The sequence below is a fragment of the Dendropsophus ebraccatus genome, chromosome 6 (genome assembly GCF_027789765.1).
Source record: "Dendropsophus ebraccatus isolate aDenEbr1 chromosome 6, aDenEbr1.pat, whole genome shotgun sequence".
NCBI lineage: Eukaryota > Metazoa > Chordata > Amphibia > Anura > Hylidae > Dendropsophus > Dendropsophus ebraccatus.
Genome location: NC_091459.1, coordinates 7,855,897 through 7,874,557, shown reverse-complemented (window position 1 = coordinate 7,874,557; position 18,661 = coordinate 7,855,897). Strand labels below are relative to the sequence as shown.

Below are 18,661 nucleotides of genomic sequence, written 5' to 3'. Positions count from 1 at the left end.
GGGTTGAGGCCAATTCTGTATTGCCTCAATTTTATTTAGTTGTGGTTTCACTAACCCCCTCCCAATAATGTAGCCCAAGTATTTGGCCTCCTCTAAGGCTAGTGCACACTTCTCTGCATTGATGGTTAACCCCGCAGCACTTATGGCATCTAACACCGCCTGGACCTTACAGAGGTGACTTTCCCAATCCGGACTAAAAATGACCACATCATCGAGGTAGGCAGCAGAGTAATCACGATGTGGTCGCAGAATCAAGTCCATCAACCTCTGAAAAGTGGCAGGGGCTCCATGTAACCCGAATGGCATCACTACGTATTGGAAGAGCCCATCAGGGGTGGAGAATGCAGTCTTCTCTCTAGCCTTAGGAGTGAGTGGGATCTGCCAGTAGCCCTTAGTGAGATCGAGGGTAGTTATGTACCTGGCATTACCCATCCTTTCTATCAACTCATCTACCCTGGGCATGGGGTAGGCATCGAACTTGGAGATCTCATTTACCTTTCTAAAGTCATTACAGAACCTCCAAGTTCCATTGGGCTTTGGGATTAACACAATCGGGCTGGACCACTCGCTCTGGGACACCTCAATGACTCCTAGGTCAAGCATACGTTTTACCTCAGATGATACCGCCTCCCTCCGTGCTTCTGGTATCCTATAGGGCTTCAGGTTTACTCTGCTTCTAGGCTCAGTTTCAACATGATGACGAATGAGATGCGTACGCCCTGGTAGGTCAGAAAACTTGTCTTTATTTCTCTGCAGGAACTCCTTAGCTTCCTGCTTCTGGGATACTGATAGGGTGTCACCAATCCTGACCGGAGGGATTGGTGGTGACAGATGACCAACAGGCTTTGTCGCCACCAAGGATTCCCTGTCTTTCCAGGGCTTGATCAAGTTTATGTGATAAACTTGGAAAGGCTTCCTTCTACCTGGTTGGTGTACCTTGTAGTTGACCTCACTGATCTTCTCTACAATTTCATAGGGACCCTGCCACTTGGCTAAGAATTTGCTTTCTACCGTGGGAACAAGTATGAGTACCCGGTCACCTGGGCTAAATGTCCTGACTCTTGCAGAACGATTGTAAATTCTGCTTTGGCCCTCTTGCGCCCTCTGGAGGTGTTCCCTTACTAGGGGCATTACAGTGGCTATACGGTCCTGCATTTGTGCTACATGCTCTATAACACTCTTGTATGGGGTGGACTCACTTTCCCATGTCTCTTTCGCTATATCCAACAAACCCCTAGGGTGACGACCATAGACTAATTCGAAGGGAGAGAACCCTGTGGACGCTTGGGGTACTTCCCTAATAGAAAACATCAGGTAAGGTAGTAAGTGATCCCAATCACGACCATCCTTTTCCACCACTTTTTTTAACATATGTTTCAGGGTTTTATTAAACCTCTCCACTAACCCGTCTGTCTGTGGGTGATATACAGAGGTACGTAGGTGTGAGATTTTAAACAGTTTGCATAGCTCTTTCATCACCTTTGACACAAATGGGGTACCTTGGTCAGTCAAGATTTCCTTGGGGATCCCCACCCTGGAAAACATATAAAACAATTCCCGTGCAATTGTTTTAGAGGCAGTGTTTCTTAGGGGTACAGCCTCAGGATAGCGGGTCGCGTAGTCTAACACAACTAGAATGTACTGGTGTCCCCTAGCCGACTTTACAATGGGGCCCACCAAGTCCATTGCGATCCGGTCAAAAGGTACCTCTATGATGGGGAGTGGGACCAAAGGACTGCGGAAATGCGACACTGGAGCGCTAAGCTGACATGTGGGGCACGACTCACAGTATTTTTTTATGTCAGCATAAATCGCAGGCCAATAAAACCTCTGGAGGACTCTCTCCTGCGTTTTATCTGTCCCCAAGTGGCCCCCAAGGACGTGATGATGGGCCATGTCGAGTACCTGACGCCGGTACGACTTAGGCACCAGGAGCTGTTCCACAACCTCATCATTAATTTTAGTGACTCTATAGTAGAGATCATTAGCCATAGAAAAATGTGGAAACTTTCTCTCAGCTTCTGGTTCCTGAGGTACCCCATTCATAACAGTGACCTGCTCTCTCGCATTTTTGAGAGTGGGGTCCTGTAATTGTGCAGTACCAAAATTATCCCTAGACACCTCTAAGTCTGGAACATTCTGCGCAGTGGGAGGAGCCTCTTCCTCTCCAGCCAGGACCTGCAAAGGAAAAGCATCATTTTCATCCTGTACATTTTTATCATTTACCGTGGGTAATGCAATAGACTTAGGGGTCTCCTCACTCCTTTCAGGGGATTGTTGTTTTCCCCATAGAGCCCAGAACAATGGAAAATCACGCCCCAATATCACATTATGCATAAGATTTTTAACCACACCCACTTCATATTGTACAGCGCCTAGTTCAGTCCCGACATTAGCCCGTACTATAGGGTAAACCTTTGTATCACCATGTATGCATACCACACTCATATGTCTTGCTGGCACAAAGTCCCCAGTCACCAGACTGGCATGCACCAGGGTGACAAGGCTTCCTGAGTCCAGCAACGCCTTAACAGGAAAGTTATTTACAGTAATGTTGCAGATTTGCGGTTCAGTCTCTAGTCCAGTGACCGCAACAAAAGACGGTTCCGCAAATAGCGACTGACGCCGGCTAGCGTCACACTCCATGGGCTCAGTGGTAAGAGGGCAATGGGCAGACATATGTCCCGTCTCATGGCATCTCCAGCACTGGATAGGGCCTGGTCTCCTTGGCAGGGAGTCCTTTTTAGGGCCACTTAGCCACCGGGGACCATCACCAGTCTTTTGCCCCTGAGACACCTCCTGAGCGCTCTTCCCTCTATCAGCCCCCCTCCACACTCCCCCAATAGATGGAAGTCTCTTACCAGCTGATGGCACAGATCTGGCACTCCGGGGAGGTGACGGTGCTGCAGGAACATCACGGAGGTAGTCCTCAGTCGCCTGGAACCTCTCCACAAGGTTGACAAGTTCGTCGGCACTCTTAGGGTCGCCTTGTCCCACCAAGCGTTGCAGATCAGCAGGAAGTGCACGGAGGTAGCGATCCATCACGACCCTCTCTAGGATCTGGGCAGGAGTAGAAGTGTCTGGCTCCAACCATTTTCTTGCCAGATGAATCAGGTCGTACATCTGGGACCTCGCTGACTTGTCCAGACTGTAGCTCCAGTTGCGGACCCTCCGGGCACGGACAGCAGCAGTAACTCCTAGTCGGGCGAGTATCTCTGCTCTTAGCCGAGCATAGTCCTTGACCTCTTGCTCACTGAGGTCATAGTAGGCCTTTTGAGGTTCGCCTGTTAAATAGGGCGCAATCACTTCTGCCCACTCAGTGGAGGGTAACTTTTCTCGCTCAGCCACACGCTCAAAGACAGTTAAGTAGGCCTCAATATCATCATCAGCAGTCATCTTTTCCAGCTCACGCTGCACAGCTCTTCTTACAGACAAAGTCTCTGGCGCGGCTGCTGCCACCAGCTGGGGATTAGCACCTGCAGACGCCTCTTGCTTTGCTATCAGGTACTCAATAAGTTTCTGTTGTTGAGCCATCGCCTGTTCATGGCGCAGATTAGCGGCTGCCTGATCCTGTTTAGCGGCTGCCTGAGCCTGTTGTTGTGCGGCCAATGCCTGTTGTTGTGCGGCCAATGCTTGCTCATGGCGTAGGTTAGCGTCTGTCAGAGCCTGTTGTTGCTGCCGATTAGCCTGCTCATGGCGTAGGTTAGCGTCTGTCAGAGCCTGTTGTTGCTGCATATTCACTTGCATTAACTGCTTCATCATCTCCTCCATGTTGCTTGACTGTTTTTGGAGTGAAGCCGCAGCCTTCACCCAGGACATAAGCAGCTGTAGCCAAGTTGATGCACACCGTTGCCCCTAGCAACCCTTTTGCCCGCATCCTCCACCAATTGTAGGGATCTTCCCGGGGGATGGTGTGTTTGGACACAGTTCACAGCAGACTTGGACTTGTAAAACAACAGCTTGGCGTTTATTTGCAGCATAAACAGTCCGTAACAGAAATATAGCAACACTGTGCTTTAAGAACAAAACAAAAAGGTCTTGCCCGTCTGGGCGCTAACTAACAACGCAGGTTACCTCTCTGGCACTTCAGTGGTCAGTTTTGCGGGGTGTGAACAGGCCCCAGCAGCGGCTGTCTTCCCAGCTCTCACCAAACAGCATGCAGGCTGTTCACTCCTGGCTGAGAGAGAGAGACCTGTATACTGAGCCCACCTTTTGCCTTCTCAGGCTGATTGGGATCAGAGCTCACCTGATCCCAAAACCCACACTGGATCGAGGGGGAGGGAATGGCAAGTCCCACTACCAAAACCTACCTGCCATTCCATGTAAGTTCAGGCCCGGCAATAATAAATAATAGCTCAGCAGCATAACACTGCTGAGCACAGATGCCTCCTGGACTCACCATCTCACACTATGTATCAACCTGGGTGAGATGTACATCCCCTCGAGCACTTTACCAGTGACATGTCCACATAATTTAAAGGGAAACTACTGATAGGTACTTGTACTGGCGGAGCTGCACATTCCAGTGCTGGTCTTATGCTGGTCTAATGATATACAAGTTACTCTGTTCGGAGTACTGGGGTTGTGCACCTTCCCGCCTGCCTGCCACATCCTATGTCCCTTCCTATGATGCATATGTATATATACATAAATAGCCATGACTATCTCCCATGCATACAGTAAGTAGGAGGGGATCTAGGAGGTGGCAAGTAATTTGCATATTATCATTGGATCAAACCACAGGAAAATGGTGGCATGGAGAGAAATAGGAAGACTATTGTTGTAACAGATACATATTAGCAGGATGGTGTGTACAGACCTGCAGATAGTTTACCTTTAAAGGGGAATTATCCGCAGAATAGATGAATCTAAGCTGCAGATATGTGCCTATTGCACAGGAGACGCTGAGGAGGAGAGTATGTGTCTTATCATGTGTCTCTTATAATTTGTCTCTTATAGTATATCTCTTGCCTTCATCCTCAGCGCTGTTCCGGTGCAGTTAGTAGTTTACTCCATAATCTGGTGAGACCATTAGGAGCCGGCCAGGATCGGCACTATGGGGGGCGGGCAGTGCTCCTAATGGTCTCATCGGACAATGGAGCAAACTAACAGCACAGGAACAGCTCCGAGGAGGAAGGTAAGAGATATACTATAAAAGACATGCCTCCCTCCTCAGGGCTAATATCAGCAGACCATGAAAGCTGGTGGTTCTAGGGGATTTTATAATTAGAAAGACAGATAGAATAATTTGTCACCAAGACCGCCTCAATTGAATGGTTTGCTGTGTTCATGTGACCCTGTTCCAGGGTTCCGCTTATGGTGGAGTAGGAGGACAAATTAGTAGAGGGTGCTGGAAATGATTCAGATGTTGTAGTACATGTAGGAACCAATACACACTCGGTGGAGGCTCGTAAGATCAATTCTAAAGCTGAAGGAAAGAACCTCCAAGGTTGTATTCTCTAGAATACTGCCTGTGCTATGTGCATTACAATGAAGACAGTGGGGCTAAGGAGCTTAAATACAAGTCTTGTTGTAGTGGAGAAGGGTTTGGGTGACTTTTCAATCGGGTACAATTTGTTTTCTGCAGATAATTTGCACAGAAGCGGTCTACTATGCTGGGGTAGAAAACTGTATGTAAACCAGGGATGTAAAGGAGAGACAAAGCAGTAAATCAAGCAGATGATAAAGTGGCAGAGAGGATTAGGGCTGTAAATAAGATCAATGGGATACAAACTAGCAGGGAAAACAAATGTACCCACTAAAAAAGAAATAAAATAAAACCTATTACTAATATTAAATGTATTAAACTTTCTTTCATACTTATTATCTATTCAGTCTCCTTCCCCCAGTTCTCAGCGGCTGCTTTCTGCTGAAGACACAAAAATCTGTGTGTGAGCTTTTCTCTCTATCTCCCTCTCCTCCCCCTCTCCCTTCTGAGATGGATGATGTAAACAAATCCCTGGCTGGCTGTATCTGCAACATTGTAGCTTCTTAGTAATGCTGGCAGGATTAATCACAGAGAGTTCATCAGCAACTTGACCTCAGAATAACCCTCCCAGCATTACAGAAAAGCTACAATGTTGCAGATAAAGCCTGCCAGGGACGTGTTTACATCACCTGTCTCAGAAGGGAGGGGGGACAGAGAGAAAAGCTCACACACAGACTTTGGTGTTTTCATAAAAAAAGAGCAGCTGAAAACTGAGGGAAGGAGACTGAATAGATATTACATTTGGAATGAATTGTTAAAGGGAACCAATCACCCAGAAAATCAATGTAAAGACAAGGATATGTGCTGATAGATCACCCAGCACACTTCCCAAATATGCCCCTGTAACCTCTGTGCCCCCCTCAATTAGACAGTAATCTTACTTTGTTCAGGTCACGCGCTGTATGTAAATTTTTGCTAAGTAGTCCTGGTGGGCGTATGTAGTCCTGGTGGGCGTATGTAGTCACGGTCCGGGGGCGTATCTAGTCACGGTCCGGGGGCGTATGTAGTCACGGTCCGGGGCTGTAATCACGCCCAGAGGGGCGTGATTCGGAGGCTTGCGGTCCAGTGACGTCATCCGGCGGCTTGCGTTCCGCGTCGCGGCCGCGCTGACGTGTTCGGGAACCCGCGCATGCGCAGTACGGCGGGAGACGACGCTGACGTACTGCGCATGCGCGGGTTCCCGAACACGTCAGCGCGGCCGCGACGCGGAACGCAAGCCGCCGGATGACGTCACTGGACCGCAAGCCTCCGAATCACGCCCCTCTGGGCGTGATTACAGCCCCGGACCGTGACTACATACGCCCCCGGACCGTGACTAGATACGCCCCCGGACCGTGACTACATACGCCCACCAGGACTACATACGCCCACCAGGACTACTTAGCAAAAATTTACATACAGCGCGTGACCTGAACAAAGTAAGATTACTGTCTAATTGAGGGGGGCACAGAGGTTACAGGGGCATATTTGGGAAGTGTGCTGGGTGATCTATCAGCACATATCCTTGTCTTTACATTGATTTTCTGGGTGATTGGTTCCCTTTAATCTCACCATGGGCAACATATCAAAACTTATGTTTGAGTGGAATACTCCTTTAGGCCATGTTCACACGCTGTAAAAACAATGGCCGATGTCATGAGACATGTCAAAATTTTTAATCGATCCAGGTCTGGGTGATCAGGAGAACGAGCAGGGAGAAGACTGCGCTAAGTGCGGTCCCCTCCCGGCTCTCTGTCACGTGATCAGTCGACTATCAGTCGATAATGTAAGTCTATGGAGCCGGACTGATTATTCTGACACAAAGCGGGGAGAGAACGCGCTGCAGTTTGGTCCTCTCCTTCTGGTGATCTTAAAGGGTGTGAACTGATCAAAACTTTTGACATTTCTTTATGACATGTCAAAAGTTTTCTATGATGACACTTTGATTATGGGGATAATCTTATGTATATAGTTTACTGGCCACGTCGGCCCATAACATTGCATGGTATATAATCCATATGTTTTATACATTGTATTATTGCCTCTGATTGCTATAATATTATACTGCCTAACTTGGCATTTCATGTGATGGTGCTGGGAAGAGTCTCACATACCAGCATTCCCATTACTTTACACTTCTAATTAACGTATAAATTATTCAAACAACTTCAGCAATTGGAATACATGACTTTCTATGCTTATCAAACCATGATGCCATCCAATTCATCTGATCAGTTTGACCTCTTACTTGCTACAATCTGACATTCTCAGTCTGACTATATAGACACTTCCAAAACCAACTCTGTGGCCATCTTCAGTGATAAACCTAGAAAGAGAATTACGCTGAAAATGGAGAACCTACCCAATCCAGAAATAAAGAGCAATTGCTGGGCTCCGTATCTCACAGAATCGGACAATGTCAAGTTGACAAATGCCTTAATGTTGAGCTCATCAACTAGCTGTAACCACAGATCTGTTTGTGCCTGAAGAGGGTCAGAAGGCAGCACATCTGCAAATACAAAAAGCAAATAAAAAATTGCAATATAGAAACATAAATAAATAAAAATGCATAGAAAAAAAACAAGTATCCAAATTAATTCAAGGGCGTAAACAACCCACAGCAACCAATCACAGCTCAGTTTTCAGTTCCTGTAAGATTCAGCTGCACTGGAAGATGGAGAGGGAAGTAATGCACTAGACACCAGGTAAGAAAAATGTCTCCTGTTCCTGACCTAGACAAGAAAGAATCCTGACATTAAAGGGGGATTCTGCTCAAACATAACTTTTGATATGTTGCTGTCCATGGTGGGACTAACTATTCATTCCATACTTGTTATTATCTATTCAGTCTTCCCCCAGTTTACAGCTGCTGCTTTCTGCTGAAATTCTGTGTGTGAGTCTTTCTCTCTGTCTCCCCTTCCTCCCTTCTGAGACAGCTAATGTAAAGAAGTTTCTGACTGTCTTTATCTTCAAAATTGTAGCTACTTTGTAAGGCTGGGAGGATTTAAGTTAATGATAAACTTACTGTGATTATCACTCCCAGCATTACAAAGAAGCTACAGTGTTGCAGATAAAGCCTGCCAGGGACTTGTTTTCATCAGCCGTCTCAGAAGGTGGGAGACAGAGAGAAAAGCTCACACACAGATTATTGTCTCTTCAGAAGAAAGCAGCAGCTGAGAACTGGGGGAAGGAGACTGAATAGATAATAACAAGTATGGAAGGAGTTGTTAGTCTCACCATGGGCAGCAACATATAAAAAGTTATATTTGAGTGGAATACCCCTTTAAATTTTGACAAATAGGAGAACATGGTCAACCACAATTTTGTGTACCTGAAAAAAATTTATATATGCTCCAATCTGTATTTTTTTTTAATAATGGGAAACTTTTTTACCATCCATTAACGTACAAGTATTTTTCCTTTTTAAATGTAAGTGTTAAACGGGAACAAATATGAGCATAAACCCAATCTAATCCACCCCTTATCACTGGCTTCTGCACACTACTGTTATCACATGTCAGGGCACCATGTGTCAAGAAACAATGTACATATCTGGTGGTTCCGTGTTTGATTACCTCCATAAAACTTTCTACACAGAGGAACAACCATTATTAGCAGAGTGATCTTTGTCCCTGCAGTATTATCAGTTCACTGACTGAGGTCCGGGGAAGGCTACCTTTCAGACAGGAGATATATAATTTGCTCTCTTAAAGTGCCAACTCCGCGTAATGATAATCTGAATGTGATTGCGGAATGAAAAGCACTTTATGAAATACAAATCCGCCCTTTTAATGTTCTTTTTGTATAACACGGCTTATTAACCTTAGATCTGAGAGTCTACCGTACCGGGTTGTCATAGCAACTTACGACAAGTGAAGGCTTTTTTCATTCTGTCAGAATGAGAATGATTCGGGTAAATTCGCAGAGGGGCTAGAATTGCTGTGGATTTGCAGCGTGTCGATTTCTGTCACGTATTGGTTTTTTTTTTTCCCCGACTGACATCAATGATTAAAAAATCCGGAACAATTTTCCAATAAAATGTATTGTTGCAGATTATGCTCAAAATCTGTAGGAAATTTATTTGATATTGACAGAATGAACGGAGACCAACAGTGGACCAGGAAACGTTGGTACGGAGGGCGGGATTGGTAAAAAGAGTATACTGCTTTTTACATTTGAGGTAATCGGCTATCTGATTCTGCAGCATCAAATCCGCATCAAAATCTGCACAGGTCTGCGTGAAGTGTAGACTTCACCTTAGGCTGGACTAACACGCTCAGTGTTCACTCTGTGGAGCACGGACAACACAAATGGTAAATCCCTGTCCTGGACTGTTTCCCCGCCCGGCATGATGTATCAATATCATGCCAGGAGCAGGGAAACTGTTTGAAACTCCGTGGCACTGTAATGACAGATTTAAACAGTTTCCCCGCTCCCGGCATGATACTGATATATCATGCTGAGCAGGGAAACACTTCTTTATTACAGGGCTTCTCCATCCGCAGGGCCCGTATAATACAGGACATGAGAATAATGTGTTAAAACACAAACTTGATCAGGATGAGATGCAGTTGCACAGCAGTTTCCAATACTGCAATCAAAAACTTTTATTAGTTACTGCTGGAAACTGATGTGACGCAATTTTAGGCTCTTTTCACACATAGTATTTCCCTTAGTCTTTTTTCAACCAAAATCAGGAGTGGAACTGACGGGGCAAAATTATAATGTAGAGATCTGCACAGCTTTTAGGTTTTCAACCCTCTTCTGGTTTTGATTGAAAAAAGACTTATGGAAATGCTACGTGTAAACACAGCCATAAACTGCAACGCAACCTAATCATGGGCTGTCACTAGGATGGCTCAGCACAATACAAGCACCATAACGGAGTGAGTGCCCCTGCTACTTAGCAATTATTACTATTAAGTCAATAGAGGGAATGCAGGTTCACCATTTCTTTTAATGTCACTTACCTAACTCCTCCAAACTCACATGTCCCAGAACAAATAGGCCACTTTTCTTCAGATCATTTGCAAAGGTGATCAGGTTTTTGTGACTGTGTGGATTGGAAATCAGTAGGAGAATCTGAGGACGCCAGAACTTAACATGATCCTTCCGCACATCCAGCATAAGCAAGTACTTTCTGACCTGCAGGATTTAGGAATCACACATTGTTATGTTCATGCATATAAGGACCCAATGTAAAAGTGGAGTTCTGAGATTTCACATATTCTGGACATAACATATATTAATTTGTCCAGTGCAGATGAGGCCGAAAATTCCCACTTATTTAGGCCAGGTTCATACACTGGCTGTTCTGTGATCCCGCGGGGTCACAGAACGGCTGGTGTCAGTGAAGATCATCCTGGCCGGTACTGCAGTTCACTTTAGCTAAATTGGGATGTGGGCTCACCCGTGTGCGCCCGCATCCCAATTCCCCATAGCTGACAATGGAGAGTGCGGCTGAAGCCGCACTCTCCATTGTGTGACCTGTCAGGATTGTGAGCCCGCTATTCAATGAATAACGGCCGCACAAAACTGACATGTCAGTTTATCGTGCAGCTGCTAGGGATCCCAGCCGGAGGGTATACTATATGTGTCACTGTCTCTGGAAGAAAGCAGCCATGTTTTTCTAAATTTGGATAACCCCTTTAAAGGTACATTTACATTTTTAGTTCTCTTAGTTCTTTTGTTACTAGGAGCACAAAAACAAGCAGGGGTAAAAGGAAAAACATGCTGTGAATGCTGTAAATGTAAATGTACCCTAAACATAAACAATTCTTAGCTACCTCCTTTTTGTTGTGAAAATGAACAGTGTTGAGTGCAGAGCATTTTAATATTCTTTCTGGTGCATTTGAAGCATAGAAAATGTGGGCCATTGTTTCTGTGTGCTTGATGTATCCAATGTATGATGTACGGCTGATAACTGCATTGAAAAAACCTTCACAATTACTCCTTAGGCGGCTATAGATATGTATAATGTGTAAAACTACCAAACAATAAGTAATTATGATTATGGTAATATATTAACTTAAAGTGATAATAACAAAAATATCTGGAAAAAAAACTGAGTAAATTTATAGAAAAATATGAACAAAGCCACACAGGAAAATTATCTTGGCAACAAATGTGCATGGAGTACAGAGCAATTGCTAATGTTGTAGAAATGATGTATGACAATAGTAATTTGTGCAAAGATAGAACCATTAAAATAAGCCGTAAAAACTTTGGTTCTCAACAATTTACTCCACAAAAGCGAAACATACTGAGGAGAAAATAAAATAAACGTTATTAAACAGCAGAAAATACATTAACCGATCATTACAAGAGCTTAGGACCCCTCATTCTGACATCTGAATAAACTTTTCTTTGGTTTATTTTTGTGAGACTGCTAAACGTAACACATCACATGGTACTAAATTCATCAGCTTTGAGATTCATCGCTGCGAGATCTAAGGGAGAAACTTAAGGCCTTTAACACTGGCTGATTATCATGCAAAAAAATTATTAAATCGTTCGGATTTAGGTAATAATCTTCTGTTGTAAACATGGCAATGATCAAACGAGAAACAAAAATTTGTTCGTAAACAAGTGCTTAAAGGGGTACTCGAGGGTTATTCCAAGTCCTGTGAGATATCTGAACATATCCGCCATCTGTGTCTGAACTGTCTTGCTGAGTTTTTGCATCTGTGTCTGAATTGAGTCAAGCGCCTGTACCAGCTCATTTTGTACCAGTCCCTAGAGTTCCTGTGTCTGCTTTAGAGGATTCCTCAGCTCCTCTTTTCTATGATCCAAAGTCTTGTAATAGATCTGAACTAACAACTATTTTGTTGAACAGTTTTGTCATGTTTGTGTTTGAGCCTGGTTTGTCATCTGAGGTCATTTTATGTCCGTTCCTATACAAGTTATTTCCAAGACCTGTGAGTACCTGCACCTACTTCATTCTTATTTGAACCATCTAGTCAAGTTTTTCCACCAGCTCCACTTGTGTCTGTACTATTTTGTCCTGTGGCAGGTTTATATTCTAAATTCCTTGTATCTGTTTTTGGTTCTTCTCTAAGGTGAATTTTATGACTACCTGTTGAGTGGATCTGTCAAAATGTTCTGGTTTGGCAACATTATCTGAACCCAATCGCTCAGCAGCATTTGATTCCCTGCGGCTACAAAATTTGGATGCAGCCCTGATATGATTACAGTGAATGGCTGTATCCATGTTTTCCAGGACTCCCTGGGGTGGCATCCAACTTCTGCAGCCGTGGGGATCAAAATTATGAGTTTAGATAAAGTTGCAGAACCCGAACATTTTGACAGATCTGCTCAACACTATTGTAACTGTAACTTTGTAGGTGTCTGTTCCAGCCCCCCCTCTTTTCCTACACTTTGATCCTCCTTTTCCTTCCACAGAGTGCCGAGGATTGCAACCCATGTATGGCTGCTGTTTTCAGTCTTCCTCGAATGCCTTTTGAATCAATGGTGCCAACCTCTCTGCAACTTTTTGGCGACGTACTCCCTGCTTGTCTGATGCCCCTCATAGTAAATACAGTGTTGGGCATAGGGGAGTAATGACCAGCATAAAGGTGTACATCCACCGCTCAACTCTATGATTGGGGAGCAGGATTTTATTATAAGCTGCCAAAATGGGAGTTCAACTGGTACCAGATGTGACCGTGTGAGCTCTGGGGTAGTGAGGTGGGTAAGTATGTATGGTAGTGAGGCAGTGAGGTGGGTAAGTATGGGTTCTTTTATAGTTTTAGTGCAAAGGGAGGCAGTGAGGGAAGTTTTTTTGTTTGCCTGGAAAATCCCTTTAGGTTACAAACCCACTTGGCGGGTCTGCAGCGAGTCTCCATGCTGCGTTTTTGCAGCGAGACTCGCTGCAGATCCCGGCCCTATGCTTTTAATGGCAGACAAACACGCAGCAGGGATGTACATCCCTGCTGCGAGTTTGTCTGCAGCCCTCCACATTAACCCCCCGGCCGCCGGCTCCGGCGGTTCCCGATGTCTTCAGCAAGCCGGAGCGGGGACCAGGTGAAGTATATGCTCCAGCCAGCCGCCCGCAGCCCCGGCTGCCGATCGCCCCCCCGCAGCCCCGGCCGCCCCCCCGCAGCCCCGATCGCCCCCCCGCAGCCCCGGCCGCCCGATCGCCCCCCCCGCAGCCCCGACCGCCCCGCCCCCCCGCAGCACCGATCGCACCCCCCCCCCCCCCCCCCCCCCCGATCGAGCGGCCGGGGCTGCAGGGGTGTGTGTAAGGGATCGGTGCTGTGGGGGGGCATGCGATCGGTGCTGCGGGGGGGGGGGGCGATCGGGCGGCCGGGGTTGCGGGCGGCTGGCTTCACCTGGTCCCCGCTCCGGCTTGCTGAAGACATCGGGAACCGCCGGAGCCGGGATCAGGTGAAGTATCAGCTCCGGCAGCCGGGGGGTTAATGGGGAGGGCTGCAGACAAACTCGCAGCAGGGATGTACATCCCTGCTGCGTGTTTGTCTGCCATTAAAAGCATAGGGCCGGGATCTGCAGCGAGTCTCGCTGCAAAAACGCAGCATGGAGACTCGCTGCAGACCCGCCAAGTGGGTTTGTAACCTTAAAGGGGATGAGCAGGTTACACTAATCTAATCTGCTGATGGCCCCCTATTGCCCACAGGGCGCAGAGGAGGAAGGAATGTCTCTTACCTTTCTCCTCTGTGCCATTCTGGTACTGATAGCACTGTTAGGAGCACTCTCTTGTTCTCAGAGCATGAGTCAGCCCACCTGCTCCATTGATTATCATTAGAAGGAGAGGCCCGGCTTGCGCTCTGGGGGTGGGCAGTGCTCCTAACGGTGCTCCAGACCAAGGATTACACTGCTATCAGCACGGGAACACCACTGAGGAGGAAGGAAAGAGACATACCCTCTTCCTCAGCATCTCCTGTGCAATAGGCACATATCAGCAGGTTAGATTCGTCTAACCTGCTGCTAGTTCCCCTTTAAATCGGTCAACATACAGTATATTTTTTAAATAACATAAACCTATAAATAAACTACAGATGTGTCTCTAATAAATACAACTTTTTTTTTTTTACATGTTTTGGTATAAATGACTTCCCCTTTAAATCAATTAAAGTGTGCTACGGTGCAGAATAAACCGTATGGGGTAACAGTTGTAATACATGAAGAATTGAATAGTGTAGGATGGACTCATTACTAAAGGTAAAGATTTATAGCATGGTGGAGAATGTCAGGCACAAATACTGGTAGAGGAGCTATCACGTATAGCACTGTTTTCCTAGGCTGTCATTCAGCACATTATATCAGTAAGAATGCGGCTGGCTCTTTGCCTCTTAGAGGGCAGCTCGTGAGCTCAATGGCATGGACATAATAGCTGTTTTCATAAGTGGCAGGTTCTTTTGTACTTGATTATAGATGCAGGCACTCACAGGAAATGATGAGCTATTAATAAAGGTTGTGCTTTAGTCTTGCAGAGATGAATTAGTGGACAGAGGGAAGGGGGAATAGTCTTAGTGTGATGGGTGAGGGGAGATGCAAAATGTCACCATCAGCTCAAAAACAGCATTGCCATTTAAATAAAACTTCTGCTCTAAGTTTCCTGACTTCCCCTCATTGGCAGCTGAGCAGATGTGATGACACCTGAGTGGGCCGGATTAGGATTTTTTGGAGTGTTTCCTTCGGGACTTGATCTCCCCGACTTTGGCTTAGTGCATGTCAAGCATTCTTGCTGGTTTTAATTATCTGTCTAACAGGGTCAGGGTGTAAATAAATCGGATTAATTTATCACTAGAATGAAGGGAGCCTTATAAATAAAAGCTGCTCTCCCCATGCCGGCTGTAAATAAAAACTTCCTCACTTTTACAGATAATTTAATTCTCCGACATTGGCCGGTCCTATCTCAAGTATCAATCATTAGACTGTAATGTTCTGCGCTAGATGGCTCTAATACCAGGACTGGCTGCACTGGAGAAGTGTTTACTTCAATCAGGCACATTTGTTACAAGTGAGGATATGCTGTAGCCTAGATTCTCTTAAAGGGATAGTGTCCCCCGATTTCCATATCAGGTGTTCTTAGCACCATTCTTAAAGGGGTAATCCGGGGGGGTCATTTTCAGTGTACGGCCGGGGAGGGGGTCGATATAAAAGCCGCCGGTCACTTACCTCCCCGATTCCAGCGCTGGGTCCTAAATCGCGCCGCCCTTTTCTCCCATCCGGCTGCTGCTTCCTGGTCTGAGCTGCGGCTTGAGACGTGACGTCTGAAGACAGTTTAGCCATTTAGCGGCCGAGGCGGGACTCCGCTACGACCGCTGAATGGCTGAGCTGTCTTGAGATGTCACGTCCTAAGCCGCAGCTCAGACCAGGAAGCGACAGCCAAACTTAAGAACAGGGCGGGGTGATCCGGGACCCAGCGCTGGAACTGGGGAGGTAAGTGACCGGCAGCTTCTATATCCACCCCCTCCCCGGCCATACACTGAAAATGACCCCAGCCCGGATTACCTCTTTAAGCTTATATTTTGGACATTTCATATCTTACTATACAAAGAATTTCTTGGTGGTCTCTCCCCTCAAAATGCATGTTATTATACAGTGCCACAAGGGCAGGGCTTCACAGACATAGTGCCCCATATCCCCACCTACATCTGAGTTGTAGTTGAGTTGTAGCCTCTAGGTCGGCCCATTCTGATGACACTGTGAAGGAGGCATGGCCTAGGCAGTGAGGACGTCCCAGAGGGGTGGGGCCTACAGGCATATGGTGGCAAAAAAAGTTGCATGCAGCCCTATGGAGTCTGGAAAAATATGGATACAGCCTAAGTTGTGCTCATCTTTAAAACTAAGGAGGGGCATAAACTTTTTTTTCCCCCTTTACCCCAAATAATCCATAATAGTTTGGGAGCAGTGTTACAGATTTTGTGCTAGGAGCTTGAAATGACCCCTTAGCATACAACCTAATATGTGGGCTTATGCACATTGAACAAACTGTAACTAACTCCTGATATTCGTAGTATCCAGTGCTGAGAAGCAGATGGTCAGTCATAAGTTTATGGATGTGCTACCTTGTATTTTTTTCTCCCCATTAAATTACTTTGTATATTCTGTCTCCTCTTTTTTTGCCTTGGTCCAGCACTCCTCCCCCCCCCCGGTGGTGTTAATTAGTAGGTGTATATAGGGTCAGAGCATGGCTTCCCTCAGTCTTGTGGCGGATAGCAGAGGGTATGGTGTCTTTTTTCCATCTGCTTTTCCTTGTGTGGTTTGGTCCATATTGCGGCCATTGCTGTGGCGGTCTAGTGTCTGCAGGTGGTGTGGCCCAGAGCCTAGGGGGACTACGGCACCATTGATGCTGCTGGCCAACTGGGTCAGTTTCCCCTCTGGCGCTGTTGTTGTCATGGTGTTGGTTGCCGCTTGGGGCTGAGACATTTTTAAGTTAGGAACCTTGACGTGGTGTGTGGGCTTATGCACTTTGATCAAATTGCTTATCGTTCCCTGCTCGCTGCCGCTGCTATTACAGCCGTTATCAACGTAAGGGTAAGAGCCGGGGGGCTGCGAGGAGCTGACCGGGCGATAGCCAGATCGTCCGGGCAGCCCATAGAAGATAGCAACGGTCTGCTGCCACCTTTCCTATTTCCTATTCCACAAAGCAATGGCAGCAGATCGTTGCTATCTTAGTCGTTTGTCTTTCAACATGTTGAAAGACAACAACAGACAACGATCATCCGACACGTTTCGTGTAATAGGGCCTTAACTCCTGATGTTAGTAGTATATAGTGCTGAGAAGCTGATGTTCAGTCATGAGTTTATCGATGTGCTACCTTGTCTTTTTTTTCTTCTCCCCATTAAAGGGAACGTGTCAAGCGGTGTGCCGGGGCAGACCCCACCCGACCCCCCATGGAGCCCTGGATAGTTACTCTTTCCTGGGACTGAGATATCGCCGTCGGAAGCTGAGCGTGCGCTGTATGCTAATTATCAGAGATGAGTCCGACGTCCATGGAAAATGACTGGAGCCGTCATTTTCTATAGGCGTCAGACTCATCTCTGGTGAGCCGCGTGCTCAGCTTCCGACGGCGATATCTCCGTCCCAGGACAGGGTCCAGGAGAGGGACTTCCAGGAAAGAGTAAGTATCCAGGGCTCCACGGGGGAAGGGGGTCGGGCAGGCTCTGCCCCAGCACACCACGTAACAGGTTCCCTTTAATATTGGGTTCTGCCAATGCTTATCTAAGGTCTGTAGACCGCTTGTTAGATGCCTTCAGTGTTATTAAAACCTTGCAGTCAATGTCCCATATTATAAATTATCAGTTAAAGCGCTGCTAAATTTCATGTATTGTAACATATATAAGGTCAAAACTTGGTACGAATAAATGTGAGACCATTAAATAGAGCAAGTCAGATTGGATTTGTCACACAGTAAACCTAATTTGATGTGCCTCATCAAAGATCATGTAGTAATCCTGATTTCATGGCTATGGGCCATATATGTATTGCAGATTTGTTAGCATATTTAATGGAAAAGAGAAAATTCATGGCTATCTTTGCGGAATGTTTTATTAAGCAAAAAAAAAAAAAAAAAAAAAAGGGCCTGGAGCGACCATTCCACACATATGCTGAATTCATATCATGATGTTAGTCATGGCATCAACATGAGATGGAAGGGACCTACTGTATTTATATGCAATGCGTAATTCCTTGGCCTTTATCTATGAACTAACAAAGACATCTGAAGCGTCAAGTATCAGCGGATGTCTCATCTTGTCTGCTCATGTGCTCTTAAAGGGAACCTACCATCATTTTCATGCTGCCTGAATCACCAGGGCTGAAGGGACAAGCAGATGCCTCTGGAGAACAGCCCGATGGTTTAGGCAGCATGAATGACATCACAGTTTTCCTTTAAAGCCAAGTTCAATCTGCATTAAAACAGCATGCAAAGAGGGTTTCTAAAGAAGCTGGTGAGTTGGCAGTGGAATACTCTTAAAGGGATTGTTCACCCAAAAAATTATTTCAAATAAACTGCTGGCAGAAAGTGACAGAGATTTGTCATTCACTTCTATTAAAAAATCTCCAGTTTTAAGTACTTAACAGCTGCTGTATGTCCTGCAGGAAGTGGTGTACTCTCTCCAGTCTGAGACAGTGCTCTCTGCTGCCACCTCTGTCCATGTCCATCCCCATAGAAAACCTCTATTGCTCTCCAGACTAGAATGAATAGACCACTTCCTGTAGGACATACA

General features: G+C 46.0%; 1 protein-coding gene across 1 annotated transcript in view; it reads right to left on the bottom strand.

The window, feature by feature from the left end:
• The window catches only part of LOC138794626 (solute carrier family 12 member 9-like), a 174,436-nt gene that overhangs the window by 2,976 nt on the left and 152,799 nt on the right, over positions 1–18,661 (bottom strand). Inside the window, exons 11-12 of the mRNA XM_069973396.1 lie at positions 10,438–10,612; positions 7,830–7,976 (exon numbers count right to left, since the gene is read on the bottom strand). Coding sequence (XP_069829497.1) covers positions 7,830–7,976; positions 10,438–10,612 — 322 coding nt within the window. The remainder of the gene's footprint in view (positions 1–7,829; positions 7,977–10,437; positions 10,613–18,661) is intronic.